At 40.6% G+C, this 15947-nt stretch overlaps 1 protein-coding gene and 1 pseudogene across 1 annotated transcript; one reads left to right on the forward strand and one right to left on the reverse strand.

Moving 5' to 3' along the window:
* The window catches only part of LOC110499538, a 34148-nt pseudogene that overhangs the window by 6624 nt on the left and 11577 nt on the right, over positions 1-15947 (reverse strand).
* Positions 146-15533, forward strand: LOC110499390 (angiopoietin-2). Its single transcript, XM_021576506.2, has 9 exons — positions 146-699; positions 4983-5138; positions 8628-8749; positions 9098-9330; positions 9571-9698; positions 11741-11842; positions 11978-12144; positions 13671-13801; positions 14541-15533. The coding sequence occupies exons 1-9, from the start codon at positions 421-423 to the stop codon at positions 14699-14701; spliced, it is 1479 nt and encodes a 492-aa protein (XP_021432181.2). The 5' UTR covers positions 146-420; the 3' UTR covers positions 14702-15533.

Genomic DNA, 15947 nt, shown 5'->3' on the forward strand with positions numbered 1-15947 from the left:
TGTGTGTGTAAGAACGAGTCTCCACATTGCTGCTTCCAGCCCAGCGGCTCTTCACAGTGACTGGCCACAGGGATGTAGTGGGAGGGGCCTTGCTTTCACTCCCATATCTAGCTAATCAGAGGGCCAACTGCAGCTGAAACCAAGAGGCTGGGGGCTTAATGAAAAAGGGGAAGCGTGCAGTCTAGGACTGGGAACCTGCAGGAATGACACCATCTACCCGGTATACCCGCTGACCGTATCCCCTCCTCCTGCCTATAAAAGAACCTGAAGAATTGAAAGAGGACTGTGTGCATTTGGATATTCCAGAGGAAAGAATTACAACAATACTTCCCTTCTAAAAACAAATCCATTGAAAAGGCAGTGAGTGACCCAAAAGGAGAATTTTGGATAACAATACACATTTTTGTTTTAATTCTTAAAATGTTTTATGTTGGCTTACTGGTCTTGAGTAGCTGCTTGGCCCTGGGGACTGGCTACAGGAAAACTACAGACACGACAGCTGTTAAGAGACAATACCAGATCCAGAATGGCCCGTGCAGTTACACCTTTCTGCTGCCTGAGCAGGACAACTGCAGGACCCCTAGCAGCACCTACACCAACCTGGTCCAGAAGGACGACCCGGCAGAGTATGACGAGTCTTCCCAGAGGCTGGAGCAGCTGGAGAACATCATGGAGAACAACACGCAGTGGCTCCTCAAGGTACAGTGTTCTGCTTGACGTCACACAGCTTCTCTACTGGTAGTGCAGGTGTGTGTGTTCAACACGGTCTCACACCCATTCGCATGATATTATACGTTTTTTTATTCTGTCCCTCTATATCTTATGATCTGTTTCATCTCTCCAATTCATTTATGTTACAAATGGTTCCACAAAAATATATGTTATTTGCACTCTTTAGATGAGTGCCCATATTTAAAACATAAGGGACTTGGTTCCGGATACCCCGTTGGGTGCTATGAGACGTTCAGTGATTAAGCAGTAAATGAATGGTTCTGCTGCTCTGCCACTATGTTTAGGGCTGGCACAATTACCGTATAACTGACGGTCATGGATGAAGGAGTCATGAAAATAACCATCATAACCATCAAATTTTTAAATCAGCTGATTGAAGACGGGACCGCTGAGCATTCCTGCGGTTGAGTCCATTTCAGCTGTACCCTTAACATGAATCTGTCATTCAAATTCTGTTAATTGATGTGGGTCATGCAATGGAATGTATTTGTTATGATATCGAGTTGAATCAACAAATCACAGCATATCATTTTACTTCCTGTTTTCGCCTATGGGTACACTCGCAATGGCCGCCAGTCCACCCATTATGCCATCGTTGACTTGAAAAGGGACGCCCGTTATATTCAGTCTATTTCTACGGCAGCAAATGCATAGAAATAAAAAATATATTGCTATTCAAATGGCTATTACGGAGACTGCGGTCATTTGGCTGGCCAATTACAATCATCCAAAATTCTTTGATCGTCACAGCCCTAATTATGTTGTTACGTAAATGTAAGATGATAAAGTTAAGAGACAGTAAGCTTTTGCAGCCTTCGGCATTGACCTCATTATGTATCTTACTGTGCAGAGGTGATGTTATGTAGTATCATGGACTCATTTCAACTCAGGGAAATATTCATATAGGCCAGCTACAGGTTCTGGTTTCCCACTCCGCTCAATATGGCTACCCTTGTATAGGTTTTCAATTCAACCCTAGTTGCAACTAACCCAATTCAGCTTATCAACCAGCTAATTAATAGAATCCGGTGCCCTAGATTAGGGTTAGAGCGAAAACCTACAGGGCAGTTGCGCTCCAGGAACAAGGTTGGAGAGCATCGTTTTACAAGTTGCTTTCTATAGGACGGTTTTATTTCCCCCCATGAGAGAATACAAGAGTATACACTAGCACCAGGACTATATCAGTATCACGATTCTCGTTAGTATCGTGGCAGGAAACTAAACACAAAGCGGATTTGACTTCTTTAGGAAAACAGCCCTAATGTTGGAAACAAACATAATGTTGTCATCCAGAGTCACATTTATATTCCAAGCTATAGCACACAATATTTTACATACAGCAGGTTTTTAAAAGGAACAAAATTTCAGCCCCCAAAAATAGTGATACCAGTATCTTCACAGCCCTAGTGTACACACCAACTTTTCAGTGATGTGCAGGCGCGTTATACTCCAGTCACTTCCCTTACTGCCAAGATGGCTTTGAAAGACTTCCATTCAGATTCAAAGAATTCTCAGATTCTGATTGAGAGGACTGAACTTGACCTTGTAAGGATGTTGGCAAGTGAATTGTGACATTGTCCTACTATTCGAAGGGGGCATCTTGACATGGATTCAGTCTTGAGCAGTAAGAAAGCGAATGTGAGCCGAAGTAGGAAGAAAGTATCCTGAAAGGCCATAAAACAAAGAAGCGTCCCAGAACAGAAGCAGGGCTGTGGTGGCTCTGTGAGTGGGTGAGAAGGGCCCGAGAAGTGACAAAGCCTCGACACAGGTGCCCAGATGAAGGGTGTGCGCATCCCTTTCAACACTGCTGAGCCATCACTTGTGAAAGAAACAGAGTGCCTCTGCTTGGGCTGCCTCCATTCTTTCTTCTCTATAGAGTTTGATTAATGATGAGGTCTATAGAGCTCTGACAAGACAAGCACAACTTCAAAGTTTTATCACACAGCTGACACCTCTCCAAGGAAACAGAGCCTGACCTGAATCACTCCGCCAGCTAGGTCAGCTGCTGCGAAGCGTTAGGGTCCCCAGACCTTTTGTCATTGCTGTTACATCAGAGCCACTGCTTAAAGAACACCTCAATTAGAAAAATGTAGTCTTTAAAGGATGATGTTTTGAATACGGCACTCAACATAGCTTAAAAATACATTAAGGACAGTGATTGATCTGAAAAGTCAGCTCTCACTCCACTAGAGTTTAAAAGCCTCGAAATGAAGCCATTAAAATAGTGAATCTGTAGTCTTTAGACTCCGTGATAATCCGTCATTCAATTCATTAAGCGTTCACTGCCTCAGAATTCTATCCTCGAAGGACAGATTTGTTATGCGCAAACATGCGTGTAACTCTGCTAAAATCTCAAATCCAATTGACATGCATGATTTATGCTACACAATAGTCAGAGTTATGTGTGTTCAAGGTTAGGATTTGGCCTAAAGTGACTACTCTGGTTGGAAAGGATTAAGAACATTGTCATTAATGTCTGTCATGGAAAGGAAGTCCAGTCTTTAACTGAAATGCAACACATTGGATGTAAAACAAACAAGTGAGCGGAACTAATCTATGGGAGATCTGCAAAGGTTAAGAGACTCCTGGTAAAAGTGAGGTGGGCTCAATGCGTCCAGAATTCTAGAGCTATTTTAAAGGAAAAAGTAGACTATGCAATAGGGTCATTTGAAGAGAATTACTAATACTAACACGTAAGAACAAAGCCTTATGCAAAATGTAAGTATCCATTTCCCAAATACATTACTAATAAAATGAAATGTAATTTTTCCTGACACGTCAATTTCACACACACTACAGCTTGTGGGAATATTGGCATGATCTGTAATAACAGAGGAAAGGCTCTTCCTCTGTACTGCACCATGTAAGACCCTGAGTCAAGGACAAAGGAAATCACTGTACTTCAACTGATGAAATGAACATGTATTGTGAGAGCAGAGGTAATACCTCAAATTATTGCACTCTGGAAAAAAAAAATAAGGAGTCCAGCGGATGAAAGATGTGTCAGTTTGCGGTCACGCTTTTCATGTTTAGCGGGGAGGAACAACAAGTAAACAGCTGATTAGATTGCCGTCATTGGGAACTTCCCGCTTGCAGTTCCGATGGCACACTCTTCCAGCCTCCACGTGTCTGTGTCCAAGAACACAGCCAATATGGAAGTGGAGAAAGGAAGACCAATTCAAAAATTAGCACCAACTGCTGCACTGTCATTCATTGACATGGGGAAAGGCTAAATATGCTTCCCAGTTTCAACTTTGTCACAATAGCTTAGCTTCTTGGCAGATGGGTATACAACCTAATTGTTTACGCAAACAAAGACCAGAAAAACTAGGTCTACAAGTGCCATGATATCATATTGCAGTGGAAGACGCTGTGTCGTAGAGGATGCAACTCATCACTCATCATTTCCATCCTGTTTACAAGACTTTCAGGCCTAATTGCCACTCAGGAACTTGATGTAGAAAAGAGCTTTATGATTGGGTTTGTTCTAAATCGGACAGGTGGATACTGAATAGGGGACATAACTCCTATCTAAAGCTTTTATTTTCTCTGAAGACAATGATACCATGTGGAATAGACACTAGAGAAGACAGCTTATTTAGAACTTTTCCATTAGTAGACATTTTACAATTTATTAGTTGTCGCCACGATGACTGAACCTAATTCATGTAAAGGCTCATTCAGAAGTACAATTTTACAAAAATAACCTTAGCGGTTGATTATAGCATGTTGACAGGGAATTACAGTGCAAGCCCGATTGATTGTGATACAATTTGATGTAACCAAAAACAACCATATAAAAAGTGTAGATTTTCAGTTAGATATGAATCTCTAATATAGTTCAAGTGATGGCATTAATATGACCCAGAAGGGATGCTGGGAAATATTCTCAGTCTTCCATTTTTGACCCCAACAGAAGCAAGTGAACTTCCTGCAGCAATTTAAGGCTTCAATATAATGTAGATCTAAACATTAGTCAAAATGCCTGGCCTGTCACTGGATAATTGTCTACATCTACCTCTCAGTCAGACAAGGGGAAAAGCCATGAACTCTATGACAAGGCTGTACTGCTTAAAAGGAGTCATTCTAAAAGAGAAATAGGCTACACATTCACTGTGACATCCACATGGTAAACCACAGTGTCATACACAATTAATTTGACGCCATCACAGTGAACCAATAATACTGATATATCACTTAAACCATCTCACTAACCTGCCTTCGTCAACTCTTATTGATCCTTACTGCAGCTGGAGAACTATATCCAGGAAAGCATGAAGCAGGAGATGGCCCAGATCCAGCAGAATGCTGTCCACAACCACACCGCAGCCATGATAGAGATTGGGGCTAACTTGCTGAGTCAGACCACTGAGCAAACACGGAAACTGACCAACGTAGAGGCGCAGGTGAGGACCTTTTCCTTAACAATATTGGTTGTGTGTGTGAAATATATACATACTGTATACAGGGCTGTGAAATGTATTTGCCGCCTTTCTAATTCTCTGCTTCACAGCCCTTCAAACAAAACCTAATATTAGATAACTGGATCCTGAACTAACAAATAATACAACAATTGCATACTTTATTTCATAAAAAAAATTTTTTTGTCACACCCAATTTTTTATTTGATTTTACTTGTTAGGAACAAATTCTTATTTTCAATGGCGTCCTAGGAACAGTGGGTTAACTGCCTTGTTCAGGGGCAGAACGACAGATTTTTTACCTTGTCAGCTCGGGGATTCTATCTTACAACCTTTTGGTTACTAATCCAACGCTCTAACCACTAGGCTACCTGCAGCCCAAATGCCCCCGTGTGAATGCCCCCTTACACTCAATAACTGGTTGTGCCACCTTTAGCTGCAATGACTCCAACCAAACGCTTCCTGTAGTTGTTGATCAGTCTCACGTCGCTAGAATTCATGATTCCTTCTATTAAGGCAAGTCGTCCAAGTCCCGAGGCAGCAAAGCATCCCCAAAGTATACATTTTTGTTATTTGTAAACTCAGGTTCCCTTTATCTAATATTAGGTTTTGGTTGAAGATCTGATAACATTCAGTATAAAAAAAATATGCAAAAATAGAGAAAATCAGAAATGGTGCAAATACTTTTTCACGGCACTGTATGCTAAATGACTCAATATTCATAACCCAGTAGACTACATCAAACAATTCAGTGTTTCCCCTATATTCATTTAGCAGCAGCGGGGATAGCAAAATGTTTTCAGTGTAAACTTAAAACGACTAAAACCAGACAATGTATGTATGTAGAAAAGATCATGGAACTCTATATATCACCAAAAGAAAATCACCAAAACAATCACCAAAATAAAAAAACTGGACAGTCAGCGAGAATGTACAATTCCAAAAATGTCATGGCATGGGGACCCCATTGATTTTCTTATGTTTGAGACACTCCGATAGCATAAGAAAACTGCATAAGCCATGGAAAAGTGTAGAACTGCAGGAAATTAGCTTTAAAAACGCTATTTTTTCTCTGCCCCATGGCTAAAATGTGTAGAAATGCAGGAAATTAGCTCTGTGGCCAAGAGGGGGCCTCTAAAATGTTTGGTCAGAGACACCGCCGTTAGCCCCCCCATGCTAACTTTGCCACAACCGCTGAAAAAAAATCCTAGGGGAAACACTGCAATTAATGACAAAAGTAATCAAATTGGCAATATATATATATATATTTTAAATTGAATGCTGTCCAACAGGGCCAGAATTATGATTTGCTTTAGAAGGCCATTGACCTTTTGTGAACGAACTACACAGCATTTCCTGTTACTAACGTCGTTGTATTCCCATAAGAAAGGGTCTATCAATTTGTCACAATCAGACATCCGTGTGTTCAAAGTCTCCAACACCAGCTCCAATGGTAGACAGACACATACCCAACATTCATGTAAACAACAAATTGGCCCAGCTTTTTGCTGAGTTCAGTTCCTCAAACTGGAAAAGCAGAAGGGGTTTTCTGGACCTAGGATTTCAAAACATCTAAAGAAATTCATTACATTATAGAGCCACTATTTCACAGTAGCCTCTACATCCACTGCCCCCTTTCCAATATATTTGTCCTTTATTGGAATTCAATTGTTCAGTTTTTTCCTGTTACGAAACAGATTTCCACAACCATCTACACCCATGCTAATTGTGCTCTAAGAACGTGAAGCGAACCACAAAGTGTTTGCACATGAAGTGAGATAGGACTGTTACAAATTGAGTTTGCACTCCTAGAATATTTATCAACTAAAGGGCTACATTTACAAAATACAAATGTCTTGAGGGTGCTGTATTGTAAATGTTCAGTCTACTGTAAGTGTGGATAAAAACTAAACTCATGGCAGGGTGTGCACAATTTATTTTCAACTGTAGCTGTTCCAAAAGAATTGCAGTGAACTATGGAGCTGTTTATGAAACAGACTACTCTAGAGAATACAGGGAGATATCAGAATCCATCACATATGACTCATTTGAGATATGTTTCTAGCCAGATAAAGACCAATGTTTCATTTAGTCATACCACATCCCCAATTGAGAGATTGTCACTTTAAAGTAATCAGTAGTTGAAACAATAACGAGTCCTCGCCAGTGTTTCGGTAAAAAGCTGAGGGATGGGGGTGGAGAATTGGAACCACTCAAATTCATAGATGGAGCTATGAATGCAAGGATGGACTATCCATGATATCGAAATTAGTTATATCGAGGGTTTTTGAATATACAGTGTTTGTTTACATTGACTTTGTTTACACCATTGTAGTAAAACAAGCTTATATTTTGGGCTCTGATGAGGAATTTATAAGTTCTATTTATAAGTTCTGTTCTATTCTTATAAGTCCAAAAATGTATATACAGTGCCGTGAAAAGTATTTGCCCCCTTTCTCATTCTCTATTTTGCACATAACTGACACTGAATGTTATCAGATCTTCAACCAAAACCTAATATTAGATGTGATCAAATAACAGATACTTTCGAGTATGACATGCTTGTTTCAGATCCTGCCACAACATCTCAAATTGAGTTTAGGTCTCGTCTTTGACTAGGCCATTCCAGAACTTTACATTTGTTGCTTTTCATCCATTCTGATGCAGACTGACTTGTGTGTTTTGGATCATTGTCTTGCTCCATGACCCAGCTTGTGCTCCAGCTTCAGCTCATGGATGTATGGCCTGACATTCTCCTTTAGAACTCTTTGATACAGAGGAGAATTCATGGTTCCTTCAAGGAAGGCAAGTCATCCAGGTCCTGAGGCAGCAAAGCATCCCCAAACTATTACACCACTCGATCGAGAGGTTGTGGCAGGACCTGAAACTAGCAGTTCATGCTCAAAACACCACTAATGTTGCCAAGTTACAGCAGTTCTGGATGGAAGAGTGGGCCAAAATGTATCCACAGGGATGGGAAAGACTGCAAGAAGCATTTGGTTTCAGTCATTGCAGCTAAAGGTGGCACAACCAGTCATTGCAGCTAAAGGTGGCACAACCAGTTATTGCAGCTAAAGGTGGCACAACCAGTCATTGCAGCTAAAGGTGGCACAACCAGTCATTGAGTGTTATATAATATTAGGTCAAGGTTGAAGATCTGATAACATTCAGTGTCAGAAATATTTTTAAAATAGAGAAAATCAGAAAGGGGGCAAATACGTTTTCATGGCAAGTTAGCAACTGCTGATTGCCCCTTTAAGAGCAGATTCTGAAAATACAAAACTAAAATGACTTGCAGGAAAACAAAAGCAAATCCCTCAAGATCCTGTGTTCTTAATTTGATTCTTGCCAAATATCTGACATAATGACAACAACATGATGTTTACTTAATTTAATCTGTAAAGGGCTTGCAGCAATTAATAGCGCAATCTCATCTAACATTTTCTGTGGGAAGTAATTGTCTCTCATCTTTAGGTAATAAATAATACAACTCGGCTCGAACGTCAGCTTCTTGAGAACTTTCTGTCAACGAATAAGTTGGAAAAACAGCTCATTTTCCAAATAAATGAAATAAGCAAGCTGAATGACAAAAACAGGTAAGGATGTTTTGTTGTTTGTAGTAAACTGCAGTCATGCAGGTGCCCAATCTCTAAATCATGCTTTAACTAAAAAGGCTACAAACACCAGATAGACTAAATATTTACTAATGTTTCCTATATTCTGTGTGAAACACAGTTTTGTAAAACAAACTTCTTGATTAGATAGCTAGTTGCTTGGATTGGAAACCAGGGACGTTGAGTTGCCATATGTATTGTACAACAGTCCACAACAGTAATAATTGATGGGACAACATCAACATACTAAGTAGTGCTATAAGACCAGTAATGCCCTGCCAGCTCTGTTGCAAGTTGCTGAGCGTGTACCCTGCCCTTCCTCCTCCCCAGCTACCTGGAGAAGAGGGTGGGGGAGATGGAGGTGCAGATGCAGGTAGAGCTGGAGCAGCTGAAGGAGAAGAAGGAGCAGCTCTCTACACTTGTACGGAGACAGACTGCCGTCATCGAGGAGCTGGAGAAACAGCTTCTCCGGGCCACCATCAACAGCTCTGCCCTGCAGCGGCAGCAACAGGAGCTACTGGAGACCGTCAACAACCTAATCTACACCATCTCCGTCCCTGCAGGTGGAGGAGGGTGACAGACTCGGGGGGGGTGGTACATTGGCATCTCGGCAGCATCATTGATTAAGGCCAGAATGCTATGGTCAATTCAATTAGCTAAGACATAGTTTAGTTTAGTAAAAATAAAAAAATAAAATTCAAATGTAGTAGATCAAAACCACTGTTGAAAAGTAAATATATATATATTTATGGAAAAGTAAACTTGATGCAGGATAAATTTGATGTGCTCTCCACTTTCTGCAGTGAACAAGCCTACCATGATGCAGGATACACCGACCACATACCCAGACTGTGCTGCACTCTACAAGTCGGGGAACACAGACAGTGGAGTCTACTCACTGGCCCTTCCCAACACTACACAGGAGATTAAGGTACAATTAAACTCTTATGTTAATATCCATTTGTCCTATGCAACTTATAAGCTGCCTACATTCAGAATAAATGTACAATTACAGTTGAGGTCAGAAGTTTACATACACCTTAGTCAAATACATTTAAACTCAGTTTCACAATTCCTGACATTTAATCCTAGTAAAAATTCCCTGTCTTATGTTAGTTAGGATCACCACTTTATTTTAAGAATGTGAAATGTCAGAATAATAGTAGAGAGAATTATTCATTTCAGCTTTCATTTCTTTCATCCCATTCCCAGTGGGTTAGAAGTTTACATACACTCAATTAGTATTTGGTAGCATTGCTTTTAAATTGTTTAACTTGGGTCAAACATTTTGGATAGCCTTCCACAAGCTTCCCACAAAAAGTTGGGTGAATTCTGGCCCATTCCTCCTGACAGAGTTGGTGTAACTGAGTCAGGTTTGTAGGCCTCCTTGCTCGCACACACTTTTTCAGTTCTGCCCACAACTTTTCTATAGGATTGAGGTCAGGGCTTTGTGATGGCCACTCCAATACCTTGACTTTGTTGTCCTTAGCCATTTTGCCACAACTTTGGAAGTATGCTTGGGGTCATTGTCCATTTGGAAGACCCATTTGCAACCAAGCTTTAACTTCCTGACTGATGTCTTGAGATGTTGCTTGAATATATACACAATATTCCCTCCTCATGATGCCATCTATTTTGTGAAGTTCACCAATCCCTCCTGCAGCAAAGCACCCCCACAACATGATGCTGCAACCCCCGTGCGTCATGGTTGGGATGGCGTTCTTCGGCTTGCAAGCCTCACCCTTTTTCCTCCAATCATAACGATGGTCATTATGGCCAAACAGTTCTATTTTTGTTGCATCAGACCAGAGGATATTTCTCAAAAAAGTACAATCTTTGTCCCCATGTGCAGTTGCAAACTGTAGTCTGGCCTGTTTATGGCGGTTTTGGAGCAGTGGCTTCCTCCTTGCTGAGCGACCTTTCAGGTTATGTCGATATAGGACTCGTTTTACTTTTATAGATACTTTTGTACCGGTTTCCTCCAGTATCTTCACAAGGTCCTTTGCTGTTGTTCTGGGATTGATTTGGACTTTTCGCACCAAAGTAAATTCATCTCTAGGAGACAGAACACGTCTCCTTCCTGAGCGGTATGACGGCTGCGTGGTCCCATGGTGTTTATACTTGTGTACTATTGTTTGTACAGATGAATGTGGTACCTTCAGGCTTTTGGAAATTGCTCCCAAGGATGAACCAGACTTGTGGAAGTCTACAATTTATTTTCTGAGGTCTTGGCTGATTTCTTTTGATTTTCCCATGATGTCAAGCAAGGAGGCACCGAGTTTGAAGGTAGGCCTTGATATACATCCACAGGTACACCTCCAATTGACTCAAATTATGTCAATTAGCTTATCAGAAGCTTCTAAAGCCATGACATCATTTTCCAAGCTGTTTAAAAATGCACAGTCAACTTCGTGTATGTAAACTTCTGACCCACTGGAATTGTGATAGTGAAATAATCTGTCTGTAAACAATTGTTGGAAAAATTACTTGTGTCATGCACAAAGTAGATGTCTTAAACCGACTTGCCAACACTATAGTGAGTGGTTGAAAAACAAGTTAATGACTCCAACCTAAGTGTATGTAAACTTTCGACCTCAACTGTACATTTAGGCAATGACACCACCACAGCCAATTGTCTTGCAAATGTGTATAACAATCTGTCGGGAATCAAATGTAGCCAAGGACGGCATAGCTTTCCTTTAATTCAGTCAGTTAAATTATTCTCGGCCTTTGGTTTGTTTTGTGCATGCCTAAACTTGAGTAGGGGTTCTCCTTCGATACTTTTCATTGATGAGTTACAACCTGGTAATTACACATCGCTTGTGCTCACAAAACTACCATTGCTTTTAAACTACTGATATGGAACTGTTTTTATTGTTATTTTTGTTGCTGCAGTCTAAACTCCCTCACTGTACTTAAACATCTGAACTTAATATCATTGATACCTGGAGAAAATCTTTGTTTTGTTTGAAGGCTTACTGTGACATGGAGATGGAGGGGGGAGGATGGACAGTACTACAAAAACGATTTGATGGTCATGTTGACTTTCACCGTACGTGGAAAGAGTACAAAATGGTGAGCGCTAGAGGAAATGTTCCCAGTCCCACAGCACATAGCTTAGATAACGCTGGCCAGTGGCAAAAAACAGAACAAACAAACATTAAGATCATATTAAAAGTTGAATAATTATGTTGTTATATTCCTTCAAAGGGCTTTGGAAAGCCTTCAGGTGAATACTGGTTGGGAAATGAATTTGTTTCGATACTGACCAATCAGCAACCATACGTTTTGAGAATACAGATGATGGATTGGGAGGATAACTCAGGATTCTCACTATATGACCAGTTCTCTCTCGGCAGTGAAGCAGAAAACTACAGGTACGCCTAGATTTCCCAGGTGTGGTGTTCCAATGCTAGGCTACTTAGTTTCCGTCACATAAGTAGCCTATGTTGGGTATATGTACATATTCTTTATCCCCTTACACTGTGCACAAGACAGTAGTTTTGGAATTGTTAGTTAGATTACTTGTTATTACTGCATTGTCGGAACTAGAAGCACAAGCATTTCGCTACACTCGCATTAACATCTGCTAACCATGTGTATGTGACAAATAAAATTTGATTTGATTTGGGAGTCTGTGTGGAGGACCTTTAAATATAGGTGATCGCTTTTAGTACTTTGCAATGCGGACTGAAACACATTATCATAGCTGTATGACAGACAGATTTAGTCTGTTACTCAAGATGTTTTGATGTAGTAATGTTAAAGTAAGCTCTAACAAAATGGTGCATACAAAATGTACTTTAAAATCAACAAATGACTAACAAAATATTTACCTTGCCTGAAAATATAAATATGTTGAGTGGGCGGTGGGAGGATCAAACACTTGTCACCAGTCCAAAATAAATATTTTGTCATCTGGAAAATGGTCAGGATCTGTGAAACAGAAGATTAAAATGCTTCGGTCTCCTAAACATTCAATCTGCACCCCTAGACATCACCAGTACCTGCCATTTTCTTTGCTGAACATAAGCTGATTTTAAGGAGAGAACTGATACTTCATCTCTGTTTGAGCATTATACCTCTCAAGCACACTCCTATTAATTCCTTAAGTCTCAAAGTATGACCCTTGACTATTCTAGAACCAGAAATATAAATTATTCCATATAACTTATCTTCATACTGAAATTCAAAGGCCACAAAACAACAGAGGTTAGCAATGACATCAATACCTCATCACCAGCATTGATATTTTCGACAGAATGAATGGGCGGAAGGTAGGCCTAGCGGTTAGAGCATTGAACCAGGAACCAAAATATTGCTGGTTCAAATCCCAGAGCCAACTAGGTGTAAAATCTGTCGATGTGCCCTTGAGCAAGGCACTTAACCCTAATTGCTCCTGTAAGTCACTCTGGAAAAGAGCATCTTCTAAATGACTAAAATGTCAAATGTAATGAACAACCAAACCATAACAGGGCCCTTCTGTCAGCAAACCCTACTGCAGCTGTCATGCTTCACTTAACTTGCAAATGACTAGTGTGTAGACATAGCCTATAGTAGGGTTACTCAACTCTTACCCTACAAGGTACAGAGCCTGCTGGTTCTGTTCTACCTGATAGTTCATTGCACACTAAAATCAGTCCCTCATTAGAGGGGACCAATGAAAAAATGCAGTGGCACTGGTTTCGTGGTCCTTAGTTGAGTTTGGGCGCCGATAGCTTGTCATGGAGCACAAGAAAGGTTCAGAAGTAGTCACGGAAAACCAAGGGATATTCAAACACAGCATCTTGTAAGTTAGTGCTAGCAGAGTAAGGAATCCTTGGCGGACTAAACTTGGGTCTTCCGACGAATGGCAATCATGTACTTCCTCCTCACATTGTATTCCTCTGTTTTCTTTACACAGGATACACCTTAAAGGCTACAGTGGAACAGCAGGCAAAATTAGTAGCCTTGGTCAACCAGGAAGTGATTTCAGCACAAAAGATGCCGACAATGACAGATGTGTTTGCAAATGCTCACAACTGACAACAGGAGGTAAGGAACAGGTTAATTTGCCAATCTCCTCGACTTTTCCACCGGCCTTCATTAAGATCAATTATTTCCTCCATTTTCACATTAACCCCCCCCAAGAAGCGTTTGGCACTACCCCCAGAAAAAAAAAGTTAAGACGTCTTGCCTTTTCTTTCTGTCGTGGGGTCAAGGCTCTCAAGCAAAATTAGATATGAGCAGATCAGTGATTAACTCAGTTGGGAATTCAGCCCCTGCAACAGCTGACATTAATAGTCTGGGAACTACGGATTTCCCCCTCCCCCTCTCTCTGAGCTCAGAATAGAGGTCCTCCTCCATGCCTCTGATTTGTAGACTGCTTTGGGCGCTAGACTTGGACTTGTTCCGTGTATCGGGGTCTGCCTACTCTACATGTAAGCTGCTCTCCAAATGATTTCCCCTCCCGAGGTCTCGCATAGAGGAATCCCTATACCTCAGGGAATTGTTGGGGATAACCAGCTGCATATGAACAAAAATAGGACTAAGATGACAGACACAGGGGGAATGAGCTGCACAACTTGCAGTCCATGTGATATAACAATCCACTTTCCCCTTGGAACTCAACGAAACTGAGGGTACAAAACTGTGGGAGTTAATCGTAATGTGATAATACAAAATGTCAGTGTTAGAATCAGAAGCACAACTCCTCATTGGGCTCGTTCTCTTATAGACCATGCACATCATGAAAAACCTCAGACTGACAATCTCTTGTTTTCTGCTTTTCAAGGCTGGTGGTTTGACGCCTGCGGCCCCTCTAACTTGAACGGAATATTTTTCCAGCACGGCCAGAACTCTAATCGATTCAATGGAATCAAATGGTACTACTGGAAGGGCTCAGGCTACTCACTGAAGTCTACCACAATGATGATCAGACCAGTAGACTTCTGAGGCTGCCCCAGAGACATGCCTCTCACAGACGGACATAGAAAGGAGAGCATTGTCACTCTGGGAAACTACAGACAAGACAGACTGAACTGCTCTATAACAGCAACCTCACCACTTCCAAGCATTCCACAAGGAAGGGAACAAATTAACTCGCTCCAACATGTCAGCAAAGAGTTTACTGTTTTGTACAAAATTGACAGGTGGTAACGAGCAGAAGTCTATGAACTGTGTATTTTTAGAAACATATGGGCTTTGGACTGCATAACCAACCGGGACAAGGCAGTCAAAGGATGAAATAGATATTTATAGCTAACTGGAACTGTGGTAGAGATAACAGTATTGTTTTCTATAACAAGCAATACCAGGGGAAATGTTAGTGTGTGACACAATGCAAGGTTGACCAAGTACATTCTGTAATAACGATATTTCACCCCATTACATTTGATACAATGAATTTGAAAATGGTTACATTTATTTATATTAAAATTTTTAAAAATAGGCCTAATACTAAAAGCAAAGAAAACTAGGGTACAAATACACGATCAAATATGAACATAATGCGCTACGGTCAGTAATGAATCTACTGGTTTTCTTTCTTAGAGCTTGTACATACTTACATGATTTAATTTAAAATGTATAGAAGGTTCACAAAATGTATTAAAATCAGATGTGATAACTTTGATTGGGATGTTACTCAAAACATGTAATCAATGTCAAAATTAACCTAATTATGCACTTGTGTGAATCTATTGCAAGTGTGTTCAACTTTTTCCATGATTACACAATTGACTGAGAAATTAAACTTCCACATCCTTTGCCTGACTTAGGCTACGTACTCTGTCGTGATTCTAATCTGTATCCAAGGTATCCAGAGAAAGTGGAGCATGTCTGCATATTTTATCAATCTAATTTAATTGTTGTACTGTAGAAATGTGATTTATGGTTATAATAATTTATGTAATACATTTGGGACCAAAACCTTTTCACTTAATTCTTCTAAGCGACTGGCGTTATGATTAGGATTAGTGTATTTAGGAATTTCTCTGTGTGGAGTACAATGTCTTGTTAGATTCTGTCACTCCTACGTGACGCTCGTCCCTCAACCGACGGCAGTCGCGGACTCTGACGTGGACTCTGACGTGGACTCTGACGTGGACTCTGACGTGGACTCTGACGTGGACTCTGACGTGGACTCTGGATAAAGGTTGTCAGAAAGGCAAAGAAATAGACTTTAGAACATCATTCAAAT

Source organism: Oncorhynchus mykiss, chromosome 20 (genome assembly GCF_013265735.2).
Source record: "Oncorhynchus mykiss isolate Arlee chromosome 20, USDA_OmykA_1.1, whole genome shotgun sequence".
In the NCBI taxonomy this organism is placed as follows: domain Eukaryota; kingdom Metazoa; phylum Chordata; class Actinopteri; order Salmoniformes; family Salmonidae; genus Oncorhynchus; species Oncorhynchus mykiss.

What these genes read in the sequence shown, in the direction of transcription:
- LOC110499390 (XM_021576506.2), top strand. Translation starts at nt 421, where the DNA reads ATGTTTTATGTTGGCTTACTGGTCTTGAGTAGCTGCTTGGCCCTGGGG. An exon ending in CACCATCTCCGTCCCTGCAG is followed by an intron (nt 9,331 to 9,570) that starts GTGGAGGAGGGT and finishes CACTTTCTGCAG; the next exon opens with TGAACAAGCCTACCATGATG. An exon ending in AGTGAAGCAGAAAACTACAG is followed by an intron (nt 12,145 to 13,670) that starts GTACGCCTAGAT and finishes TTCTTTACACAG; the next exon opens with GATACACCTTAAAGGCTACA.